At 40.8% G+C, this 26895-nt stretch overlaps 1 protein-coding gene across 3 annotated transcripts; it reads right to left on the minus strand.

Moving 5' to 3' along the window:
- Positions 1-445: 445 nt before the first annotated feature.
- mfsd13a (major facilitator superfamily domain containing 13A) lies at positions 446-20426 on the minus strand. 3 transcript variants are annotated; one of them, XM_008106551.3, is made up of 10 exons: positions 20311-20426; positions 17683-17836; positions 13155-13426; positions 10158-10237; positions 8160-8609; positions 6573-6690; positions 5145-5241; positions 4088-4259; positions 3118-3311; positions 446-2378 (listed from the first exon to the last, which is right to left on the minus strand). In XM_008106551.3, the coding sequence occupies exons 3-10, from the start codon at positions 13317-13319 to the stop codon at positions 2125-2127; spliced, it is 1530 nt and encodes a 509-aa protein (XP_008104758.1). In that variant the 5' UTR covers positions 13320-13426; positions 17683-17836; positions 20311-20426; the 3' UTR covers positions 446-2124. The 3 variants fall into 3 exon arrangements, with proteins under 3 accessions (XP_008104758.1, XP_008104759.1, XP_062832394.1); XM_008106552.3 differs by lacking the exon at positions 20311-20426 and adding an exon at positions 18889-19361; XM_062976324.1 differs by lacking the exon at positions 20311-20426 and having other exon boundaries at positions 17683-18024.
- Positions 20427-26895: the final 6469 nt, after the last annotated feature.

Below are 26895 nucleotides of genomic sequence, written 5' to 3' on the forward strand. Positions count from 1 at the left end.
GCCAAGATTTCCAGGGGAGAAGGTTGTCATTGAACAAATGAGGAAGGGGAAGCAGAAAGCATCACGAGTAGTCCTGTCTCAGCGGGCAACAAGGTTGACACTACATACACAGACTACATGTGTGAAAACAGTAATTACTAGATGATCTTTCTAACGGGAAGATTCCTACAGCTATATTGGTCAGTTCCAGGTGTTGGCTGGAGAAACTTCATAACATTTGGCAGATTCCAGCACAGCTCACTGATATGGTTTAATACAGGAGACCTCTATGTGTAACTGGCTTGGAGGGTAAGTAAAACGAGACCTTTGAAATATTAGTCTTCTGGACCACAGATCCCAGAATCTCCCAGCCAGCATGGATAGGCATAGGTAAGCTTTGGGATGTAGTGATGTATATATTTAGGATACTCCTAGAAACATCTTCATAATTTAGTACCACAAGTAGTTTCAAAAAAAGAATTAAATTTTAATGAAATGATATGAATAAATTACAGTTTAGTCTTCAACAGACACAAAAGTTTAGATTGTAAACAATTTACCATCATTACCTCAATCATTTCTCAGCTGTTACCCAAGTAATTGCCTAACAAAATGGAAAACTCCAGAAGTGACATGTGCTTCAACATACAAAGAGATGGTTGTATTTTGGTCCCAAGGTGCTCTGGTTCATTTGTTCATTTTTCTATAATAACATTGAAAAGGGTATTGGACTACGAGCAAAGAATGAGGGTTGTCACATATTGTTTCCCCTTTTATTTCATTAAAGGATTTAGTATAAGATGTCTTCCTGGTCTCAACTTGCTGATGGTAGTATATGATTCTCAGTTCCCTAGAGACACACCAAAATCACATCTAGGAAGCCTGGAACTCTATAAATCCTCTCGTCAGCAAATGAGAACAGAACAAGCAGAGGATTTTTGGCTTACCTTTCATTACTTGCAGAAGTAGGCCAAAACAGGTAAACTGACCCCTGAGTAGCCTGCAAGAATTACACAGTCGACTTCTAATACCTCAATTGGTCATAATCTATGAGAGAGGAAATGATCAACTGCTACTTGTACCTGATACTGTGCTTTAACCTGAACTTGCAGGCAATAAATCCTTCCTCCAGGCCCAGAGGTTTCTGTGGGTGAGTGAGCCCCATACTGTACTCTCATGGAAAAGTAGCAAAACTAGACCACCTGTATAAATACAACTGATCTCTTGCATGCACAGTTAGATCTTCTTGTGCCATTTTAAAAACTGCTGCAGCAGGAATTAAAAGATGACAGTCCCAAATAAAGAAGTGTAGACTTTTTTTTCAGAAAGTCAATCAATCTAACAGTTATTGAAAACTGCAATTTACACAACATGTTTAATCTAAGCATTGGCCAGTTGTTGGCCTCAGATTTCAATGTGAGAAGGATTCCTCCCAGTCCTAAACATGCTCCAAAGTCTACCCTTCCAGCACAATTTCATTATTGTATTTGTGCTGAAAGAATTTGATGGTGTTTATACTCTTGTGAAAAAGGATAAATTAAAGCACTGCAAGTCTCTTCCTCATACAGTGACCCTGTTCTGCAAGTACAGAATACTCTTGTTGTCTAACATACTGAAGGTAGTCTAGTTGTGTTCACAGTAAATAGAAAAGAAGTTGAGGGAAAGTGAGTACAACATACAGTAAGTGTGGTAAGAGGAGGGAACATGAGTACTATTCCCATCCCAAGCAATTCCTATCTGCAAACAGTTCTAGAAAAAGATATGGTCGAAGGGTTAAAACATTACTGACCCATCCCCACCCACATTGTATGTATATTCTGCCACCTGGTCACTTTTCTTGCAAGCCAGCTGTCTCTGGAAACAAATAAATACTGGCATGATTAGCAAGTACCTGTTGACATGGGTTTTTAAGGCAAGGAGATAACTGTCTGAACCACCTTTGGGTGGCATCAAAAGTTGCAAGCTTTTAAGTCACCAGGAACTCTTCAAGGCTGACCCCAGGCATACCTGCATTTCAGGGAGTTCAAGATAGCTTGAGTTTTTATTTTTCTCAAATCAGCCCCAACCTTTTAAGAATGCATCTATTATCCTTTTTCTCCTTGCTCTTACCATTCTTTTTAGAATCACCATGCTGCTCACTCATAGCTAGATGGTTTTAATCTCTTGGGAATGTATTTCTGTGAAGGTTTGACGCTGAGATTTGACTGTCTGGAGGCGCCTACCATGCAAAGTGAACTGTGACCAGCTGAGAAGCTGGAGTAAAGCACATGTGATGGGGACAAAAACAAGGAGGTAGAAGCACCCCTGACGTAGCGTTGGCTCCCAGGCAGCATTGGCAGCCAGCTTTGGTTGAGCACTCACCGTGTTGCTCAGGGGATGCCGTTGAAAGATGTCGTAACCTAGGACAACAATGGAAGTGGTTGAGAAAACAAAACAGGCTCAATTAAGCTTTTAAAAACCCCTTGAAAACATCTCATTTTGCAAATTTTCTTATACTTAAGCCAGACATCCACAATAGCTTTTACTTTTCACTCCTTCTGCCCATTATATTTAGCCACTAGTGAGAACATTTCCTTTGAAGACATCTTTGAAGATTTCACTTGCAAGGCAGAAGATAATACCTTTTTTCCAAACATAGAACGAATTATGCTAAAAGCTGCTTGTGGGGGCTTGTTTGGAGACTGGGGATCATTTTTTAAACAACATCTCTTGACTTACAGTTAGACAGGGCCTACGAATGTTGAGTGCTTAATGGCTCGAAGGCCCAACTTGCAGGGCCTGCAGTCGAGGACCCTACAAGCTGGGCCTATGAACGTCAAGCACCCGGCACTTGGTTATAGGCCCTGCCAGCCAGGGCCTACAGCCAAGCGCTGAAATTCAGCTGACCAAATGGCTACCGTTCCCCTTTTTCTTTTGTTTCACTGCTTCTTTCATTCTCAGGGGACCATCCATCATGCTACCCAAATGGATGGAACAGTACAAAACCACGAAAGAAACAGATAAAACAGGATTTGGGCCCTCCTCTAATATCTATCATCACCTAAATTACTAGCAATTGTCTGCCAATTCTCTCAGGCCAGAGAAATGAGCAGTAATTCTCAAGCCCAGTCCCATACTGTCGCCCTGCCCAGCACCTACCAGTATAAGAACACAGCAGCCAGGTGCCAATCAAGGGGGCAAAGGTCTGGCCAGGTTTTGTTACCAAGGCAACCATGCCAAACAAAAGGGCTGAGGCAGCCTGCTGCCTACGATTCAGCACCAAGTCTTCATCTACCAGGTCGGTAACCACCAAGTTCAGCAGTTTGCACGTCCCTTCTGTGAAAACACGGTTGCTGGGGAGAAAAGGATGGGGGAGGTGAGGATACTAAGCTGAGACACAGATCTGAAGGTCTGCAGACAAACAGTGGCTAACTCAGTGCTCTATACAGAACTAGTAAAAATGCAACACAGCAGATTGCATAGGCTACGTTAACTGAAGATAATGGGAAGTATAGTACTGCATATCTGGAGGCATCAGTGTAGGGACACCCCTCCTTTACATTGTTAGATGATACAAAGGCAAACCTATTCCAGATTTGCTTTTCTACGACGGCAAGAGAATGTAACTTGTTCCATGGGATGTGAGCCCTGGTTTCCAGAGTCATAGTTCAATGCTCAGACTGTTGTCCCACACTGGCTCCTTTTCATATGCAGAATAAATCCACAATGAGAAACATGGAAGCAAAAGGCCATGTCCTGTCTTACCTAAATTCTCACTCGGGTTCCACACCACTTCAGATTTCTTTTCTAAAGTTATTCCCCAAATTTTAAGAAGTACCAGTAGAATTTGATTTTAAAACATAAGCTTTTCAGAATTCATGCTCAAATGTGTTCATACTTCTATCTAGCCACTCCTTTGTTGATAAAAGAATAAACTGCCTCTGATGAATCTTTCTGGATGTTCCCAAGAGAAAACAAGACTCTCAGCAGATAGTCCAAAACAAGGCTGAGAATTGGGACTCTGGAGTTTAGCTTCTGCTAGATGGCATCAATAATCACAGCGCTATACAAATGGTCCAATGTCCACTCCCTTCTCTGTTCCCAGTGATATACTAGCAAAGTGGCATACCTAGCTATGAAGAAACAAAGCAGGTAAACTGAGTCTGGTCCAGCAAGGAGCATAATCACACTAAGCAACAACTTCAGGAAGAAGAGTCCTCGCACCACGGCATATACTCCCCACCTCCGGCAAAGAGAGAGGAAGTAGAGGTTGTTGAGATGAGGAGCAACATAGGAAACACCTAAGAAAAAAAGGCAAATTAATTACAGGAAGATCAAACATGTAGCAGTGCATTGCTGTAGTAATAAGGTAGGAGACTGGAGAGCATTACTCGGTGACAAAGCACATATTTTACCTGTTGAAGGGCCCTCCTTCAATCCCTGGCAGAACAAATTACTTCCAAAAATATCCATCCAACCTCTGTTTAAAGATTTCCAAAGGAGAGTCTACCACCCTCCAAGGCACTGTCAGGCAGCTCTTAGTGTCACTGAAATCTTCCTCAATATTTACTTGGAATCTATTTTCCTGTGATTTGAATCTGTTGGTTTAGTGAATTCATTTTATTCTAATTAGAACTACTTATTGTGCTCAAAACAACCAGCTGGGCTCAGATTTCATTTGTGTCTGGTTAGCGGATCTTGGGTTCTAGTAAAGAAGACAAAGTAAGTCCTGAAAGTGTGTACCTGTCCATCTCTGCTAACATACATACGTGTTGCTCTCTGTGTACTAACAGGAGCACTCCACATGGTGATGTGTTGCAGGTTCTACATGTTTCAATTAGGCAACATGATTTCACACACAGCCCTGCTTTCCAATGACTGCACTGCTATTTATCTTCAAAGAGGGCGAGAACATGTCAGTTTGAGTTGCATCAGTAGCCATCTTATCTGTATTCTGGATCTATTCAATTCATACAGTATGAGCCCTTTGAACAGAAATAACATTCCATCCCTCTATAGAAGCAAGAAAAATTCCTTCCACAAAATGGTAGCACAAGCCAGAGCCATGTTCCAGTTGAGAGGAGGGTCATATATTTCCACCAGTCTCAAGCTTTCTCTAATTAAGCTGCAGAAAGCAAGAATCCAAAACCGAGTAATACATCCCCTTGTTGCCATCTTGGACTCACCTAGCAGGAATGATCCCATTGAAAGTGAGATGCGATCAGACAGCAGATGCTCAAGGAAGAGCGGGAAGAAATTGCTGTTAAAGTGGCAGTGAAAAACCTGCAAAAAGAAGGAATTCCAGAGGCTGCTAAAATTGCAGTAAGCAGAATAACAAATTATATATCATATCATAAATAGGAAGCATGAAAGTAATCATACACACATAAGCTGCTTTATGGAATTTGTTAGTTGGAAAAGCAGTTTTTAAAAAATGTTTTATACCAATCTATCAAGCCCTTGCTATTATTAAAGGGTACTTTTGTCGACTCAATTTACTACAAGGATAATTAATGAGGGAATTTTAAAACAAGGAATCATCTGGGGATGCTCTGCCAGGATGCTCAAATGCACAACAAATCCTGAGCAGAGACTTGGAAGAAAACAACCACTGTGTTGGAGGATAGAAGGATGTTATTGCTCTCTTACAGGCCACTGGTTTGGTATCACACTCTCTCCATACTAAAATGTTTCAATACATATTAAGATGCAGTTACATCTCACTCCATAGTACATGGGTTTCTTGTTTCACCATATAGATTGCAACGGCACACAAAAAAATCACCACTGAGTCCATTCAATCAACAAATAATGTCATTGTGATAAAATCTGGAGGATATCAACAACAGAACTGGTACCACACTACACAATACACTCATGTTTGAAAATACCAATAGTGACATTGTTTTTCCCTCTTGTATCAAAGCTATAGTGACAACAGGTAAAGAGATTGTGCTGCTGCCTCTGAAAGGATGGCTTCATATCCTATCTCAAAGAAAGCACCAAATTAAAAAAGGCCTTGCTTTGCTCTAGATGAGATAAATTCAGGCACTTCACATAATTCTTAAGCATTTTTGTAGCCTAGACAGAGAGATGCAAAATTGAAAAATTATTTTTGGAATATAACTCCTAGAATCCCCCAGTTAGCATATTCCTTAGCCATTCTAGAAACTGTGTCGCAAAAATTTTCTAAAGAAGATACTAATTCTTAAGTATTAAACCCTTGTGCCAGCAGGACTGCTGATCGAAAGGTCGGCAGTTCGAATCCTGGGAGCGGAGTGAGCTCCTGTCTGTCAGCTCCAGCTTCCCATGCGGGGTCATGAGAGAAGTCTACCACAGAATGGTAAAACATCAAACATCTGGTCCTTGCATACCAGAAGCGACTTGCAGTTTCTCAAGCCACTCCTGACATGAGAAAAAAAAATCAATTCATTCTGCAATATACACCTTGCCAAATGCTTATGGGCTACAGCAGGTAAGTCATTAGCCTCCCAATCAAAGCAAACAAATTGAGTAGCGTGGAAAGTCACCAAGATTCTGCTGGGTGAGGGGTATGGTTGTTGACTTTAGGTGAACTTTGTAGGATTACTACAGAAAGACCATAGTCTACTTACCTGTATAAGGTTCATGGAAACAAACCAGAGAAAGTTGTGGTGCTTGGACAGTTGCTTGAGGTACTCAGCCAGAGTGATCCTCTTCTCTTGATGTCCAGAGGGATGGTCAACATACAGTCTGGAGGAAGTAATGGCCACATTTAAATCACCCAGTATACTGTAGTGGATAAGGAACCGAATTCAAATTTCTAATCTACAAAGTTCATAAGATTGTTGTTGGCATGTGACTCTCACCATCTAATTCCCCCTATTGAGTCTGAATGTACAATGAAGAGAAAGCCACATGTTGTAAAAGGAGGAAAGGAATGAATAGCAGAAGTTCATCATGGAAATCACTTGCTTTTTCATAAGAAGGTGTACTTTAAGCCACGTTACAAAATTAAAAACAACAAAAGTTACATTACATTTGTTCAAAAATGGAGTAACTCTTAGATGAATCAAGGTGGTATAGCGCTTTAAGCCTGAACACGAAGGTTCAAATCTCACTCAGCCATGGAAAACCCTAGGCAAACTTGAGAAAATTGCTTTCTCAGCCTTCGAGGAAGGCAATGGCAAGCCGCCTTTGAAGAATAATAATAATAATATAGTAGTAATATAATAATAATACCACTATTACTCCTACTACTACTACTACTACTACTACTAATAATAATAATAATAATAATGGGACTCGGGGCGGTTTCCAAAATGTAAGGCAAATATTCAATTGCCAGAAACAATATGACACAACCTAATTTAACTTAAACAAAATAATAAAAACCAAAATCCTGTTAAAGCATAGTAAAAATTAAAAATATTAAAAAGCCCATTTCACTGTAGCTTCAGCAGTAGAGGTTCAGCAAACCAATGGCCAGGATTACAAAATGAACGTGGCCAGCTATAAAAGGGCTGGGTAAGGGATAATGCAACAGCGTATCAAAGGGCTGGGGAAATGGATGAAGTGCAGGGCAGAGTGCTACCTGGTTACCCAAGGACTGGGGCTAGGGACTAGTCATTCCCAAAAAGTTGCTGAAATATCCAGGTTTTCAGGTACCTACGAAGGAAAGACAATGTGTGGGCTTGCCTAATCTCCCTAGGGAGGGTGTTCCAGAGACAGGAGGCCACCACAGAGAAGGCTGCCTGGGTGCTTCCCTATACTCTGAAAAATGTATGCCAGGTCAGAATAATTTGTGCTAACTATTTCAAAAGACAAGTAACAGAAATCCAGACAAATTCCAGAAATGGCTGAGAAAGCAGATGCCATCCACCTGCAATTGATACCTCAGGAATGCAGGAAGCTGCCTTTAATTGTCAGACCATTGATCCAGCTGGTCCAGTTTTGCCAACAGAGATTGGCAGTTATCCACATATTTAGCTCTCCAGGAATTTAAACAGAAATCATCCTAGCACTGTCTAGAGATCCCCAGGTATTCTCTGCTGGTTTTCCCTCCAAATACTAATTAGCTGCATGGTTTAGTTTACAAAATCAGAACAGACTGGGAACATTCAGGGTCACATGGCTCGTATAACCATCAATGGGTGCATTGTGCTCATTAAGAAGTGCATTTAAAAACAAGGACAGGAATAACACATTACCAGATCACTCACTCTTTTAAAGCTGCATTTTCATCCCACTTCACTCGTCCCTCAGTCTGAAATCTTTGTCTCAGCAGCCATGTGGCCACTGTAAATCCAATGGCCGAGCAAAAAGCCAGCACCACACAAAATATTCGGAAGGAGAAGAAGTCCTCTTTGTTCCACACAGCATAGGACATGAATACAGAGAGGGAACCAATGGCACTGAAGAGTGAAGAATAGAAGTTGAGACCAGTCCTGTCCTTCGCAGATACAGCAAGGTCCGCAAGCAAGGCATTCTGGTTGAGATCCACCATAGTAAGGAAACTGTCATACAGGCAGAGACAGATGAGAAATTGCAAGCCTGGATGGGCCCACGCAATCCAAAAAGCCAGGAATGATATAGCAAAGAGGGGTCCATTCTGGCTCAGTGCTTTCAATCTCTTTAAGATCACTTCTGGATTGGAGATCTCTACTCCAGATCTACAAGCAAAAAAACAAACAAACATTGTCCATTAAAACAGAGCACCCAAAAGCCTTCAGTTTGGTGAACTTCCTCCTTGCAAACTGTGTGTTACTCATCCATCTTTGCATTTTCCTTTTTTGCACAATCTCATCAGAATATGTAAGGTCAGCTTTAAAAAGGGTGAGTCCTCAGTCTATGGGATTCCCTTCCAATGTAGACTCGCCTAGCCTCCTCCTTGTTGCTCCCACTCCATCAGCCTTTTTATTCAACCAGCTGCCTGTTAAGGTACGGGGATTTTAACACAGTGCTGTGCTTTACATTGATGTGCTGTTTCACTGTTGACAATTCAGTCATGCAATAACCATATAATTGTTTAATCCTGTTTTAATGGTATAACAGTTTCCATATTTAGTTACACCCTTTCCTATCTTGCAATGAGTTGCTTCGAGTCCCACTTTTGGAACAAAGAACATAAGGTAATTAAAATAGCTACCAAAACAAATAAGCTTCCACAAATCTCCATCCCACCCAAATCCAAGGAAGCTGCTCTGGTTGTGAACCAAAGCCTGAGAAAACAAAAAGTAATCTTAATTCATACAAAATAATAACAATAAACCTTTATTGGTACTTTGCCCTATCTCCCTGAAGAGACTCAGGGAGGATTCCAACCACAAAAAGGCAAACATTCGATCCCTAACTACAACAACCAATACAAATGTAATAGAAAAAAATAACCTAACATATAAAATCAAATTATAACTTAGCATCAAAATTTAAATGAAACATAACCTATTAAATAAATTATACCTAACATAGGGCAGATCAGGAAACATAGATTTAACATGTAATCAGTAGGGTCACATTCCTCTTGAAGAAAGTTAGCAGCACTTTTTCGTTGTTTTTCTTTTTTTAATAATGCCCTTTAAATCGTATTTTTAATTATCAATTTATTTCATATATATATTTTTAGTTGTTTACACTACCTTTTTAACAACAAGGCAGAACATCTAACACATAAATGGTAAGATAGGTAAATGTTTCCCCCTTACATAAGTCTAGTTGTGTCCGACTATGTGGGTCGGTGCTCATTTCCATTTCTAAGCTGAAGAGCCGCCGTTGTCCACAGACACCTCCTAGGTCATATGACTGCATGGAGCACTGCTACCTTCCTGCCAGAGCAGTATCTGCTGATCTACTCACATCTGCATGTTTTCGTACTGCTAGGTTGGCAGAAGCTGGGACTAACAGCGGGAGCTCACCACGCTCCCAGATTCAAACTGCCGACCTTTCAGTCAGCAAAATCAGCAGCTCACCCACTGTGCCACCGCGGGCTGAATTAGATGGTATCCAATAGAAAAAAAAGAAATGAAATGAAATGTAACAAGAACAGTTGCCTGAGTACACTCTATCTGAGTGACTGGACAAGTTACAAAGTGAATTTCATATCCAGAGAAATGTCCTTCATTTATGAACCATTTCTTTTGCACATGTTCATTAAATGGGATTGCTCCTCCATTTGTAAATATTATACCATGTTAACTGTCAATGTGGAAAATTCTGCTTACTGTTGTGTGCTAAGGAAAGCTCGGTCGCTCAGCCAGCCAAAGAGAGGGTCATTGAGGCTATTCCAGATCAAGAACACTGTCTAGAGGAAAAAATGAGGCACCCAGTGAGATTTAAACTGAGGTTACATTTTTCAAACTCAATTTTCTAAATATATGCTGTAATAAAACTGTCTGCTAAGGTACAAAAATGACTCATTGCTTTCTTTTATTACAGCCTGATAGTCTAACTCTCTGGAAATTATTACCAGTCAACTATATACAAGCAATAACTGAAATGCCCATCTACATAAACAGCTTTTCTATGCATATTATTGTCTATTTTTTCCACACTAGTTTTTGCTATAGTGAAACAACATTCATTTTAAACTTTACATAGTATGATCACAGACTGTACTTTTTGTATATCATTGTGATGACTCATGGGCCTTGTAGTCCTGCTCATGACATTGTAATGCCTGATGAAGAAGAAAACTTGGGTTTTTTACCTTCCCAGTCAGAACTGGAATCTTCTCAGCCAGATCTTTCCCAGGCAGATCTGGGAACCTTGCACCTGCAAGAAAGTTGTGTCCCAGAAGTATGTCAAACAAACCCTGAACCTACATCTCCCGTGTTCTCTCGCCATGAGTTTTGTAAACAACAGAGGGGTTTGGAAGCAGCTTCGCGCAGGAGTGCGAGGATAGCAGCTAAGAATGTACCCAATTAAGTCTGCTTTTCGTGAGAATCTTTAAGGAGTCAGACATCTGGTCTCAGAGTTTAGCTTTCGTTTCTGGTTCCCAGAGAACTGCTTCGGCGGGAAAGTTAGACTCTATATAGGTGTTTTACCCGCGTAGTAACTTCGCGGAGTCAATTCGTCAGCCTCCGGAGCGAGTTGTGTCTGGACAGCGCGCTCCGATTCAAGCCTCGTTCCTGCTCAAGCCTTGCCTTGTTTCCAGCCTTCGCTCCTGTTTCCCAGCCTTTGTTTACCTACGGATCTTGCCTTGTTTCCCAGGACTAACCCTTGCCTTGTTTCACGGATTTTACCAAGTTATTTCACGGACCTTGTTCTTGTTCCTCGTTACCTTGTTCCACGTTTCAAGCCTTGTTTCAAGTATCAAGTTATTTCCTAGCCTTGCTCAAGTTCATGGACTAAAGGACCTTGTCATCTCCCCTCACTTTGCCTGGCAAAGTGAGTGTTTCGGTTATTGGATTACAACTTTGGACCTTAATATTTCATATTGGACATGGTTTCTTTGGACTAATTGTGACCTTTCCTGAAAGGTCTGCTTCTGGACTAACTTTTACATTTGCTTTTACTAACTTTATATATTTCCTTAATAAAGATATTAGATAGAATCTGGCCTCTGCGTATGGTTATTGGTGCTCTGTAGCCTGGGTCGTGACAATCATTACTATTTCACTTTATTGTTCTACATATTTCAATATACATATGTGTGTATATTTCAATATACCGTATTTACTAAAATCTAATGCTCACCTTTTTTGGCTAAGTGACCTTGCCAAAATTGAGGCATTAGATTTGTGTAATATGATAAATTTCATGCTGAGGCAAAGCAAAAGGGGAGCTGCTTCAGGAGGTGTACCAGGAACCCCTCTTTGAGGGATCTCATCTCTAATAAAATAGCCAGGGTTCAATGCTGTGCAATCCAGGGATGTATAGTTTGGTGAGGCACCAACACCTTTTGGCAGAGAAGACTCAAAACCTGTCAAGCTACAGCCCGCAGGATTCCATAGCATTGAACCAAGCCAATTAAAGTGGATTCATCCTACAGAATAGATGCACCCCTAAGTTTTATTTTCCATCGCTGGAAGCTTTGATGTACTAACACAGTTGTTTATAATGAAGGAATTATAAGCAGGCAACAACAGTAATGCACACCTTTTTTGGACAAATTACAAAGAGCGCACTTTTGTTGCTGAGCATTACATTTGGCAGCAAATACCTTTTTTGATTTCGGGCTTTTTAAAATTGAGATGTGTGAGGATTTGTAAGGAGGCGCCATGAAAAGAATGGATTGACTGGAAAGGCATGTGGAGACAGCTGATTGGCTGAGCCAGCCAGGCGCCAGAATTCTGATTGGCTGCTATCTCTAGCTTAGTGCTGAAACAAATGGTTTTAACTGCCACTTTCACTGTGGACAGTGAAGAAAGGACTGACTGAAATCTGTCAGGAAGGAAATGGCTGCCAACTGATCATTTATAAGGCAAATGAGGCATATTTAAAAACTATATAATGGAACTGTTCATTCCTCAGTTTCTGTGTGAATTCAGAGACTGCTGTATATATTGTTGCCCTGTTTGACCTTTTGAACTCAAGAAAAGTTACTGTTACTTACTGTACAACCTGAGTGACACTTTATTATACTGTAAATTGGCTCAGTAACTGTGGTAATGCTTCTATTTATTTATATCTAAACTCTAACAAAATGTGCAATAGATTCAATGGCGCATTAGACTTGAGTAAATGCAGGTACATATGTGAGATAGCTTACTTCAATGCAATTTTCTGAGTGCCTAAGTCTCCTAGGAGACTAGGGTTCAAATTCCTAGTCAGTCATAAAAACCAATGGGGTGGGTAAGTCACATTATTTCAGCATTAGAGGAAAGCAATGACAAACCACCCCTGGATACATTTTGTCAAGAAAACCTGCAACAGGTTTGCCCTGAGATTCCCATAAATCAGAAATGATAAGGTGCACAACAACAAATATATGTGTAACTATATTTTGTGTATTTGTTTGTGTGTGTATTATATGTGTATACTAACTATTTACACACACACACACACACACATATATATATATATATATATACACACACACACACACACACACACACCCCTCTACCATCTAAATAAATCAGTTCACACATCTGATACTGGATTATTTTTTCTATACAATCTAGACATTTAGTTCTCTCAGAAATGTCACAAGTTAATTCATAGTTCTGGCACAGCTGGCATGCAAGATCAAACGATTATTCCCATGATCCAAAACTTACCTCTCCAATCCAAAAGGAAAGTTTATCAATCTTGTATACAGAAACAAAGGTGTCCACGTAGTAAAGGAGAAATACATTGTGCAGAATAGAAATAAAAAGCGACAAGGAACCATAGATGACAGCAACAGGCAGGTTGAAGAGACAGGCTAAAAGCCTGAAACCCATGGCGGCTGGCTCAGAATCCTTTGGCTGCCCACATCACCTCCAGTTCCAACTGGGTCTCTCCTGCCAACACCAGCAAGTTCGTGGTTGAGGCCAAATCATTGTTACCTCTGTTAGAGAGAATCAACAAGAACAAATATAGATGGTTCCGTTTCTAGATTTGACTCATTCTTGCACTTCCTTCAAAGAATCGGATCTATTTGGCTTTCAAAAATAAATCCCACAGCAGACAGTTTTGGTGCGTGATACCAAAATGGATTGATTGTAATAGGATTTAAAGGCTAAGGCTGTCTTACAGTGACAAAGTAATTTTACTAAGCCAAGCTATCGTATGGCAACAACAATCACAGCAGGCTACAACACTTCCATGGTTGTACTATGCACTGAAACAAATGCCCTCAGTGCTTTGATATGCTGCCAACATTTCATTGTTTGTAGAAGACCAAGATAAATTGATACCTTTGGCCTAAAGTGAAAAGGCAAAACAGAACTAAAAGGCCTGAATGGAGATATGGCTTGCAGAAAACAGAGCTATACCTTGGTTAACATGAACTGCTCAGTAAAGAGGGTTATTACTAATGATTGAAGTAAGCCTGTTGCTGCCTGCATTTTCCCCTTTCAAAAGTTTTGGAATTGGCTAGCAAAACCAATGGAGAAGGTAGTGTAGTTCAAAATAATTAGAAAAGAAAGGATTTGCAGTCATGATTTACATCAGGATGCCCAGATGGCCTCCAAATGTTCTGGACCAGTTCCTATCATTCCTGCCCACTGATCAAGCTGCGTCTGGCTGAAGGATGCCAGGCAGGCTCAAGTCTAAACATCTCGTGTTTCAGGGGGAAAGTACACCATTGGTTAAATGAATATGCAGAGCAAGAGGCCATTGTAAACACAGGTTGCCAAATAGCTTGGCCACTTCAGTGAATTTAAGTTTTATAGGACCACTAGCTGTGCCCGGCCACGCGTTGCTGTGGCTTGTCTGGTGGTGTTGATGAGAACTTGTTGAGGTAGTGGTGGTATTGAATGTCTGTTGTATGGTTGTCTTTATGTTTAGTATGCATTTGGTTGTTTGTGTACTGTGAAAGTGGTGAGGGTAGAGGGGGGTCTATGTCCCTGTGTAGTATTGTATAGTATTTATACATTGTCCATGTGTTGTGAATGCTTGGATTGTGTCCTGCTGCATAGTAGAAAGGGTTGGGCTGGATGGCCCTTAGGGGGTCTCTCCAAACTCTTGGATTCTATGCTTCTATTATTATTATTATTATTATTATTATTATTATTATTATTATTATTATTATCATCATCATCATCATCATCTTCATCATCATTATTATGTAGAGGCTGGATGGCCATCTGTCAGGAGTGCTTGGATTGTGTCCTCCTGCATGGTAGAAGGAAGTTGATCTGGATGATCCTTAGGGGTCACTTCAAACCTTAGGATTTTATGATGTTGTTGTTGTTATTATTATTAGTATTGAGAGGCTGGGTGGCCATCTGTTGGGAGTGCTTGGATTGTATCGTCCAATGGCAGAATTGGGTTGGACTGGATGGCTTTTAGGGGTGTCTCCTAACTGTCTGATGCTATGATTCGATGTGTATTATTATTGTGCAGATATTGGATGGCCATCTGTCAGGAGTGGTTGGATTTTGTCCTCCAGCATGATATAAGGAAGTTGAACTGGATGATCCTTAGGGGTATCTGCTAACCTTAGGATTGTATGATATTCTTCTTCTTATTATTATTATTATTGAGAGGCTGGCTGGCCATCTGTTGGGAGTGTTTGGATTGTATCGTCCAATGGCAGAGTTGGGTTGGACTGGATGATCCTTAGGGGTGTCTCCTAACCTTAGGATTGTATGATATTCTTCTTCTTCGTCTTCTTCTTCTTCTCATTATTATTATTATTATTATTATTGAGAGGCTGGCCAGCTATCTGTTGAGAGTGCTTGGACTGTATCGTCCAATGGCAGAATTGGGTTGGACTGGATTACCACAGTAATTATTTCATACTACAGTAGAATCTCACTTATCCAACATTCGCTTATCCAGTGTTCTGGATTATCCAACGCAGTCTGCCTTTTAGTAGTCAATGTTTTTGTAGTCAATGTTTTAAATTCATTGTGATATTTTGGTGCTAAATTTGTAAATACTGTACAATAATTACAACATAGCATTACTGCGTATTGAACTACTTTTTCTGTCAAATTTGTTGTATAACATGATGATTGGTGATTAATTTGTATAATCATTACCTAATTTGATGTTTAATCAGCTTTTCCTGAATCCCTTCTTATTATCCAACATATTCACTTATCCAACGTTCTGCCGGCCTGTTTATGTTGGATAAGTGAGAGACTACTGTATATTTATAATCTTATATTACCTGCTTAGAACTGGATTATATGAGGCCCCTTCTACACAGCTGTATAAAATGCACACTGAAGTGAATTATCTGGCAGTGTGGACTCAAGATAATCCAGTTCAAAACAGATAATATAAGATTATAAATGGGTAATATAGCTGTGTGGAAGGGCCTTGAGTCTACACTGCCATATAATCCAGTTAAAATCAGATAATCTGTATTTTATAGGCAGTGTGGAAGAGGCCTGAGGCCTAACTGTTGCTGTCCCCTGGGCTGAGTAGGTTGCTAGGAGACCAAGTGGGCAGAGTTTAACCTTGTAACTGGCAGCAATTGGATAAAAACCAATTATTGCTCTCCCTCTAATTAGGACTTTATTTTTCTTTTCTTTTTGTTGTATGAACGTAGAGGCATGGATGAGGGGTTGTGTTGCCAAGTTTAGTGTTTCTGGGACATGTAGTTTTTTTTTTGTCCTAGGCCGAAATTTTTCTATCCTTTTATATATATAGATAATAATAATAATAATTATTATTATTATTATTATTATTATTATTATTTATTTATTTATATCCTGCTTTTCTCCCTCACGGGACCCAAAGCAGCTTATAATATATTAAAATCATGTAAACAACAATCCAAAGACATCAATAATATGCATGAAACATCATAAAACAAACAATTTAAAATAACAATAATATACATTCACATTCTTGTGGCATAATGTTAGATTATATTGCACTTTGTTCCAGTCTGTAAACATTATGGTGTTTCTTAACACTCCAGATTAGTTTCTTTCACTAAAGTCCTGTCTAAAAAGGAAAGTTTTAAATTGGTTCTTATTTATTTATTTACAGTATTTATATTCTGCCCTTCTCACTCCGAAGGGGACTCAGGGAGAATCACAATGCACATATACATAGCAAATATTCATTGCCATTAGACATATGACATATAGACAGACACAGAGGCAATTTAACATTTTCCAGCTTCCAGCTTCATGAGGGTATGCTCGATTCCAGCCAAAGGGGGAGCTGCCGCTTCACTGTCCACTTGTGACACCGAGTCCTTGATCGATTACCTCCTCATTCCTTTCCACATGCTGCTGGGAGGCTTTATGGTGTCGTAAATTAGTTAAATTAGCCTCCCCGCATAAAGCAATACCTAAATTTTCTACTCAACAGATGCAACCGCCTTTCGAGCTGCTTAGGTCAACAGTGAGCTAGGCTATTAACGGTTGGGAGCTTAATCCGATCCAGGCCTCAATCTCATGACCTCTCGATCAATAGTGATTTATTGCAGCTGGCTACTAACCAGCTGCACCACAGCCTGGTCCTTGAAAGAATAAAGCTTAGGCTGGATCTATATTGCCACATCATGCAGTTTGAACTACATTAAATGTTCAATGTAGACCTATATAATGCAGTTCAATTAAGTTCAAACTGCATTATATGGGTCTAGATACACTGACCATATGGCTGCATTATATGGCAGTGTAGATCCACTCAGCAGCTCAGAATCCCTGTGGGGAGAGGAAGCGGGATATAAATAAAGTTGTTGTTATTGTTGTTATTATACAGTCTCAGAAGGGTTAGATATCCAAATCTGCTCCAATTGCTTAGGGAACATACCGGGAGTGGCTGGACTGGATTTCTTTTGCAATCTGTTTGTGCAAGGCAGAAGGACAGAACGAAAAAGCATTCCACTGGAGTGTATCTTTCCCAGTTTGCAAAGAAGGTTTAATTCTAAAGAGAGTACATCATATGGCTCATTATCTCACCCACTTCCTCCTTCCTACTCTCAGCACAGGGCCCAGCCTATAGTTTTCAGGTAAGAGGTTGCTTCTTCCACAGAGCCATTTCACTCTCAGGGAAGGGAAAGAGAAACAATCTCATGCACAGCTTCCAAGGACATCTCAATTCCCACCAGTGAGCAGCTATTTTTAGGCCTTGATTTAGCAGCACACAGTACGGGTAAGAAAAAAATTAAATGAAATAAATGAGATACAAGACCTTGCAGAGAAGACACAGTGAAGATCTGATGCACATCAGAGTAGTCACTCTCTTAAACCAAAGGCACTAGATTGGTCACATCGGAAGAACACAATCTTGCATTGTGTAGCATCTTGGAACTTCAGAAAAGAGCACAGTGTCTTGGAAATAGTCGCTGGAAATATTCACACAGACAGTTTTATCAATCATTATTTGAAGAAATATTATTTTCAAAAATTCATGTGCATTTTTAGTCTCCAATTCTATATAGTCAACGTAAAACTACATTAGGTTGCTGTGAGTTTTCCGGGCTGTATGGCCATATTCCAGAAGCATCCTCTCCTAATGTTTCGCCCACATCTATGGCAGGCACCTTCAGAGGTGTGAGCTCTGTTGGACACTAGGCACGTGAGGTTTATATATCTGTGGAAAGTCCAGGTTGGGAGAAAGAACTCTTGTCTCTTGGAAGCAAGTGTGAATGTTGCAACTGATCACCTTGATTAGCATTGAATAGCGTTGCAGATTCAAAACCTGGCTGCTTCCTGCCTCTAACATGCACTCTGTCAGACTACACAGAGAAGCTATTGAAATTCACAAGCATGTAGACAATTTCAACAGAAAGAAGAAAACCATCAAAATGAATAAAACCTGGCTACCAGTAAGTATTAAACACTTTAAAATCAGGACAGTAAATAAAGAACAACAATCTGAAAACAGGAGAATTCCAGACATGAATCAATCAGGGCTAGCTAACACCTCCCAACAAAGCATTCCCCCAGACAGGAAGCAGACAGGCTATGAAGCTGAAAGGCCATGCTAATCAAGGTGATCAATTGCAACATTTACACTTGCTGCTTGCCTAGTGTCCAACAGACATCACAACCTCTGAGGATGCCTGCCATAGTTGTGGGCAAAGCATCTGGAGAGAATGCTTCTCGAACATGGCCATACAGCCCGGAAAACTCACAGCAACCCAGTGATTCTGGCCATGAAAGCCTTCGACAGCACATAAAACGACATTAACATGCAGATAATGGAAAAATGTACAGTATTTTCCTACATAAAGTTGGAAGACACCCTCAAGGGCCATCTAGTCCAACCCCATTCTGCCAGACAAAATCAAAGCCCTCCCGACAGATGGCCATCCAGGCTCTGCTTAAAAACCTCCAGAGAAGAAGACTTCACCACACTCCCAGGCAGCATATTCCATTGTCAACCAGCTCTTACCTCAGGATGTTCTTCCTGATTTTTAGGTGGAATCTCTTTTCCTATGTACTAAAGATTCACACGTCAAATTGGCTGGTACGAAATATGAGATCAGAAGATTACAAAACAGACCGACCGAGAAGGATGAACAAATAAATAGGTTCCCTTATTTCTCAGCCATGTCACCTAACTCGTCCTGCAATTATTTCTTCACACAAGAAACTGAACCCAGGTGAGGTGGTAGTTTGAATGCTGGATCACAATTCCAGAGGCAAGGATTCCAATGCCCAGCCTGCCATGGAAACCCAATGCATGATCTTAGGCAAACCACACTCTCTCAGCCTCAGAGGGAGCCAAAGGCAAACAAATCAGGCCAAACCTTTGATAAGTTCACCTTAGGGTTGCCATAGGTCAGAGACAACTTGAAGGCACACAACAATGCATCGAAAGCAGGCACGGGCAAACTTCGGCCCTCCGGGTGTTTTGGACTCCAACTCCCACAATTCCTAGCAGCCAGATAGGCTATTAGGAACTGTGGGAGTTGGGAGTCCAAAACACCTGGAGGACTGAAATTTGCCCATGCTTGATCTACAATGCAGAATTCAACTTGGCAAAATTTTAACTGCCAAGGCTCAATGCTATGGAATTATGGGAGTTGTAGTTTGGTATACAGTAACCAGCAAACATGGAAGGGAAGGCCAAAGACCTTGTGAAACTACAACTCCCATGATCCCATAACATTGGGCCATAGCAGTTAAAGTGGTATCAAACTGCAGTGTAGATGCAATGCAAGTGAAGGAGACTTTCTCTCCACTGCTTGCTCCTATCCAAGCTCAAGCTCTGGAAAGATGAAACACATGTGGGCACATTTACACTGCAGAATTAATTCGGTTTGATACCACTTTCACTACCATGGCCCAATGCTATGGGATCGTGGGAGTTGTAGCTCGGGTACATCTACACTGCCGAATTAATTCGGTTTGGTACCACTTTCACTGCCACGGCCGAATGCTATGGGATCATGGGAGTTGTAGCTTTACAAGGTCTTGAGCCTTCGCTGTCGAAGAGTGCTTGTTCCCCATCAAACCCAAATCTCCCGTGATGTTTTCCTAGAACCTAAACCCTGCCCTTCCACGGATTTTTGGGACTTCAACTCCCAGAAGCCTCAGCGCTTTCGCTCAACGATCAGGGACTCTGGGAGTTGAAGTCCAAACCGCCTGGAGGGCGAGAGTTCGGGGAACACAGCGTCTAACCCAAAGGAGGTTGGTGGCATTTCCTGCATGGTCGATGAATGGAGAAGCAGCGTGACACAAAAGAAAGCAGGCTAAAGGGGAAAGGGAGGAAGAGCAACCAAACTCGGGGACATAAGGGAGAACTCCTTCTGCTCCTCTGTTTATAGCCCCCCTTTCTTCCCGCTCCCTCTCTCTTTCCGCGGAGCCTTACCTGCGCCTCTGTATTCAGTCCCTTGGTTCTCAGCTGTGCGCATGCGCACTCCGCTATCAAAGGCAGCCCAGCCTCCCTCCGGCACAGATTCAGGAGACGCCCACGTGGTCGCCATGTTGGCCTTCCCGTCTGGGTTTGAATCAGTCAATCATGGCTGAAACAGAGAACTCTGGCTGGAGGAAGCGCTCTTTTCCTTTGGGGCTGTGCATTCCCAAGAATATAGGGCTCCAGCTTCTTCCAAAGCAAGCTTTGTTGGTGCTTATTCGTTCAGTTGCCTCCGACTCTTCCTTACCTCACGGACCAGCCCACGCCAGAGCTCCCTGTCGGCCGTCGCCACCCCCAGCTCCTTCAAGGTCAAGCCAGTCACTTCAAGGATACCATCCATCCATCTTGCCCTTGGTCAGCCCTTCTTCCTTTTTCCTTCCATTTTCCCCAGCATCATTCTCTTCTCTAGGCTGTCCTGTCTTCTCATTATGTGGCCAAAGTACAGTAGAGTCTCACTTATCCAACGTTCTGGATTATCCAACGCATTTTTGTAGTCCATGTTTTCAAAACAGTGTGATAATTTGGTGCGAAATTCGTAATATAGTTATTACTACATAGCATTACTGCGTATTGAACTACTTTTCTGTCCAATTTGTTGTATAACATGATGTTTTGGTGCTTAATTTGTAAAATCATAACCTAATTTGATTTTTAATAGGCTTTTCCTTGATTCCTCCTTATTATCCAACATATTCGTTTACCCAACGTTCTGCCGGCCCGTTTATGTTGGATAAGTGAGACTCTACTGTACTTCATCTTTGCCTCTAGTATCCTTCCCTCCAGTGAGCAGCCGGGTATTATTTCCTGGAGGATCATCATCAGCATCATCATTTAATTACTTATTAATCGCCCTCCATCCAAGATGCTCTAGGCGATTTACAAGCTAAATTGAAAGGATAAAAATACATACATACAAATACTGATAAAATTAACATAGATCAAAAGCTCTAGTAAAAAGCCAGGTCTTAAGTGCTAGGGTAAAAGGCCCTAGATCTCATATAGGCATTCCATAAGGCAGGGGCAGAAAACAGAAAAAGCTCTGCGTCTGGTCCTTTCCAAGTGCACTTCTCTAGGACCCGGTATATAAAGTAAGTCCCGTTGGGATGGTCGTTGCGACCTCCGATGGTGGGAGAAGGAGAGACGGTCCCTAAGGATGGACTGGTTGGATCTTCCCTAAATTTTCCTCCAACACCACAGTTCAAAAGCGGTTTTCTTCCTTTGCTCAGCCTTCCTTATGGTCCAGCTCTCGCATCCAAAGGTTACTATCGGGAATACAATTGCTTTAACTATGTGGACCTTCGTTGCCAGTGTGATGTCGCTACTCTTCACTATTTTATCAAGGTTGGCCATTGCTCTCCTCCCAAGAAGTAACCGTCTTCTGATTTCCTGGCTGCAGTCTGCATCTGCAGTCATCTTTGCGCCTAGAAATACAAAGTCTGACACTGCCTCCACATTATCTCCCTCTGTTTGCCACTTATCAGTCAGTCAGGTTGCCATCATCTTGTTTTTCTTGATGTTTAACTGCAACCCAGCTTTTGCACTTTCTTCTTTCACCTTGTTTATAAGGCACCTCGGCTCCTCCTCGCTTTTAGCCATCAAAGTGGTATCACCTGCATATCTAACAACTAAGGTTGTTAATGTTTCTTTCAGTAATTTTAACTCCAGCCTTGGATTAATCACGTCCCGCACGTCGCATGATGTGTTGAATAGGTCGGGTGAGAGTATACATCCCTGCCGTACTCCTTTCTCAATCTTGAACCAGTCTGTTGTTCCGTGGTCTGTTCTTACTGTGGCTACTTAATGGTTATACAGATTCCTCAGGAGACAGACAAGGTGACTTGCTATCCCCATACCACCAAGAACTTGCCACAGTGTATTACGATCCACACAGTCAAAGGCTTTAGTAAAGTCAATGAAACAGAAATAGATGTTTCCCTGAAAGTTTTTACCTTCCTCCATTTGGCACTTAACTCTTAATGAAACTCCCAACTCCCATAGAAATGAGCCATGGCCATTAAAGTGGTGTCAAACTCTGTTAATACTACAGTGTAGAGAGGCACCCCAATTTCACAACTGTAGCAAACCCAATAGGTTGTTTTTATTAACCCTTTAAAATTCAGAAACCATCCAAATGAGAATAAAACTGGCATATCTGACAACTTATGAGTCAATTATTACACTATAACACCATATTTGTTCCTGGGTTATAAAAGTCATTTCCTATTTAATTCTACCATAAAACATGGGGAAAGTTTATTAAACTGCAAAAACATTTTTGCTGGGGAGATATCATGCAGCATGTTTTGCTGTGGTTTTTCAATGAATATTTTATAAAGTCTCAACCAATTCAACTTAATTTGTGGCAGCCAAAAAATGAGGGTTTTGGAATATAACAACTACTTTCAAAGTAAATACCAGGCAGTTATACAGGAAATAATAATGTAATACAATATAATACTACTAATAATACAATATAATAATATATAATAATATTGTAATATAACAATACTAATATATTAGATATGATACTACTGATAATATATAATAATATATAATATGTATACTGTGTTGTCGAAGGCTTTCATGGCCGGGATCACAGGGTTGTTGTATGTCTTTCGGGCTGTGTGGCCATGTTCCAGAAGCATTCTCTCCTGACGTTTCGCCCACATCTATGGCAGGCATCCTCAGAGGTTGTGAGGTATGGAGAAAACTAAGCAAAGAGGTTAATATATATCTGTGGAAAGTCTAGGGTGAGAGAGGTCAGTATGAATGTTGTGTAGTTAATCACTTAAATTAGCATTGAAAAGCTTATCTGCTGTCTTCTTCCTGCCTCTGGGGCATCCTTTGTTTAGAGTCGTTAACTGCCCTTGGTTGATTCATGTCTGGAAATCCTCTGTTTTTAGAGTATTGCTTTTTATTTACTGTTCTGATTTTTGAGTTTTGTAATACTGGTAGCCAGATTTTGTTCATTTTCATGGTTTCTTCCTTTCTGTTGAAGTTGTCCACATGCTTGTGGATTTCAATGGCTTCTCTGTGTAGTCTGACATGATAGTTGTTAGAATGGTCCAGCATTTTTGTGTTCTCAAATAGTATTCTGTGTCCAGGCTGGTTCATCAAATGCTCTGCTATGGCTGATTTCTCTGGTTGAATTAGTCTGCAGTGCCTTTCATGTTCTTTGACTCTTGTTTGGGCGCTGCGTTTGGTGGTCCCTATGTAGACTTGTCCACAGCTGCATGGTATCCGGTAGACTCCTGCAGAAGAGAGAGGATCCCTCTTGTCCTTCGCTGACCGTAGCATTTGTTGGATTTTCTTCGTGGGTCTGTAGATAGTTTGTAGGTTGTGCTTCTTCATCAGTTTCCCTATGCGGTCAGTAGTTCCCTTGATGTATGGTAAGGACACCTTTCCTCTGGGTGGATCTTTGTCTTGACTCTCATGGCTTGTTCTTGGCCTTGCAGCTCTTCTGATGTCTGTGGTGGAGTATCCATTGGCCTGTAGAGCCCAGTTAAGGTGGTTGAGTTCACCTTGGAGGAGGTGAGGTTCGCAGATTCTTTGTGCACGGTCTGTCAGGGCTTTGATTGTGCTCCTTTTTTGACTTGGGTGATGGTTGGAGTTTTTATGAAGGTATCTATCTGTGTGTGTAGGTTTTCTGTAAACTGTGTGGCCCAATTGTTGATTGGGTTTGCGGATGACCAGAACATCTAGAAATGGCAGTTTTCCTTCCTTTTCTTTTTCCATGGTGAATTGGATGTTTGGGTGGATGCTGTTAAGATGGTCCAGGAACTTGCTGAGTTCTTCCTCTCCATGGCTCCAAATTGTGAAGGTGTCATCTACGTATCTGAACCAAACAGTTGGCTTTTTTGGTGCTGTTTCTAGGGCCTGTTTTTCAAAGTATTCCATATAGAAATTTGCTACTACTGGGCTGAGAGGGCACCCCATGGCCACTCCATCCTTCTGTTCATAGAATCCAGTGTCCCACTGAAAGTAGCTAGTGGTGAGGCAATGGTGAAACAGGGCTGTGATGTCTTCTGGGAAGTTTTGTTTGATTAGTGTGAGGGTGTCAGCTACTGGGACTTTGGTAAAAAGGGGACACCACATCAAAGCTGATCAGGATGTCCTTGGTGCTTAGATTGAGGTTGCACCAAGCACCAAGGACATCCTGATCAGCTTTGATGTGGTGTCCCTTTTTACCTACACAACCTACAAACTATCTACAGACCCACGAAGAAAATCTACACAGAGAAGCCATTGAAATCCACAAGCATGTGGACAACTTCAACAGAAAGGAAGAAACCATGAAAATGAACAAAATCTGGCTACCAGTATTACAAAACTCAAAAATCAGAACAGTAAATAAAAAGCAATACTCTAAAAACAGAGGATTTCCAGACATGAATCAACCAAGGGCAGTTAACGACTCTAAACAAAGGATGCCCCAGAGGCAGGAAGAAGACAGCAGATAAGCTTTTCAATGCTAATTTAAGTGATTAACTACACAACATTCATACTGACCTCTCTCACCCTAGACTTTCCACAGATATATATTAACCTCTTTGCTTAGTTTTCTCCATACCTCACAACCTCTGAGGATGCCTGCCATAGATGTGGGCGAAACGTCAGGAGAGAATGCTTCTGGAACATGGCCACACAGCCCGAAAGACATACAACAACCCAATATGTATACTGTTTTATTATTGTGTTGTCAAAGGCTTTCATGGCCAGCATCACTGGGTTGCTGTGCGTTTTCCGGGCAGTATGGCCATGTTCTAGAAGCATTCTCTCTTGAGGTTTCAACCACATCTATGGCAGGCATCCTCCGAGGCTGTGAGATCTGTTGGAAACTAGGCAAGTGGGGTTTATATATCTGTGGAAGGTCCAGGGTAGGAGAAAGAACTCTAGGCAAATATGAATGTTGCAATTGGCCAGCTTGGTTTAGCACTGAATAGCATTTCAACTTCAAATACTGTCTGCTTCCTATATGGGGGAATCCTTTGTTGGGAGGTGTTAGCTGGCCTTGATTGTTTCCTGTCCAGAATTCCCTGTTTTCTGGGTGTTGTTTTTTATTTACTGTCCTGATTTTAGAGTTTTTTTTTTAATATTGGTAATGAGATTTTGTTCATTTTCATGTTTTCCTTATTTCTGTTGAAATTGTCCACAGGCTTGTGGATTTCAATGACTTCTCTGTGTAGTCTGACATGGAGGTTGTTAGAGTGGTCCAGTATTTTTGTGTTCTCAGATAATATGCTGTGTCCCTGTTGGTTCATCAAATGCTCTGCAGTAGCTGACTTCTCTGGTTGAGTTAGTGTGCAGTCCCTTTCATGTTCCTCGATTTGTGTTTGGGCAATGCTGCGTTTGCTGGTCCCTATGGAAGCATGTGGAAAATTACAACAGAAAAAAGGAAACCATGAAAACCCACTGTTTTATTATTGTATATTTGTATATTTGAAATTGTAATGGTTTTGATTGTGAGCCGCTTTGAATCTCCATATGGAGAGATAAAGCGGGATATAAACAAACAAACAATCAAATAAATAAAAATAACACGTTTAAACCAGGAACTTTTAAAAAAAATTGTTACATATTTCTATCATTATCATTTATTATTGGTATACTGTATTTTTCTCTCTTAACGAAACCCAAAGCGGTGAACAGTGGTTAAAAACAATGCAATATACAATTTAAAACCTAAAGAATATAAACATTAAAATATAGTTAAACCACAAGCTACTGAAAATAAAGTTGAATAGTTAAAACCTATTTAAAATATACTAAATTCAGAAGACATAATCCTATGTAGAGAGTGATGCAACAAGCTACTGAAATTGTACAGGACCCACATTCCATTATCTATTGCATGTGTGTTTATGATATCTATTCCATAAAAACAGCCCATTTTCCAAAGACTAACATTTAGAAAATTTCATCTGAGGCACAACACTAAGGGTCCTTCCACACAGCCATAAAACCCAGAATATCAAGGTAGATAATGCACAATATCTGCTTTCAACTGAGGCCTCTTCCACACAGCTGAATAAAACCCCACATTTTCTGCTTTGAACTGGAATATATGGCAGTGTGGACTCAGATAACCCAGTTCAAAACAGATATTGTGCGATTTTCTACCTTGATGTTTTGGGTTATATGGCTGTGTGGAAATGCTCAGGGTTATCTGAGTCCATACTGCCATATAATCCAGTTCAATGTGGATTTTATTCAGCTGTGTGGAAGGGGCCTTGATAGCCACTTTGCATTTCGGTCTTAAAATGTGATATTATTATTATTATTGTTATTGACACAAAGACAGAGTATGACACAGCAAATGATGTATATGCTGAGTTTTGTAGTATTATTATTATTATTGATGGAATAATAATAATAAATGGAAGTGATGCTACAAGCCCCCAAATGATGATGATAATAACAATATCCCATTTTATCTCTCTAAAAAGAGACCCAAGGAACTGCCTTCTAGCATCCATTGCAGCCATCTGTATGCCCCTAAAAGGCCCCAAATGTCTGTTTCCCAAATAGTCATGTTCTCCA

Source organism: Anolis carolinensis, chromosome 3 (assembly GCF_035594765.1).
Source record: "Anolis carolinensis isolate JA03-04 chromosome 3, rAnoCar3.1.pri, whole genome shotgun sequence".
Taxonomy (NCBI): Eukaryota; Metazoa; Chordata; class Lepidosauria; order Squamata; family Dactyloidae; genus Anolis; species Anolis carolinensis.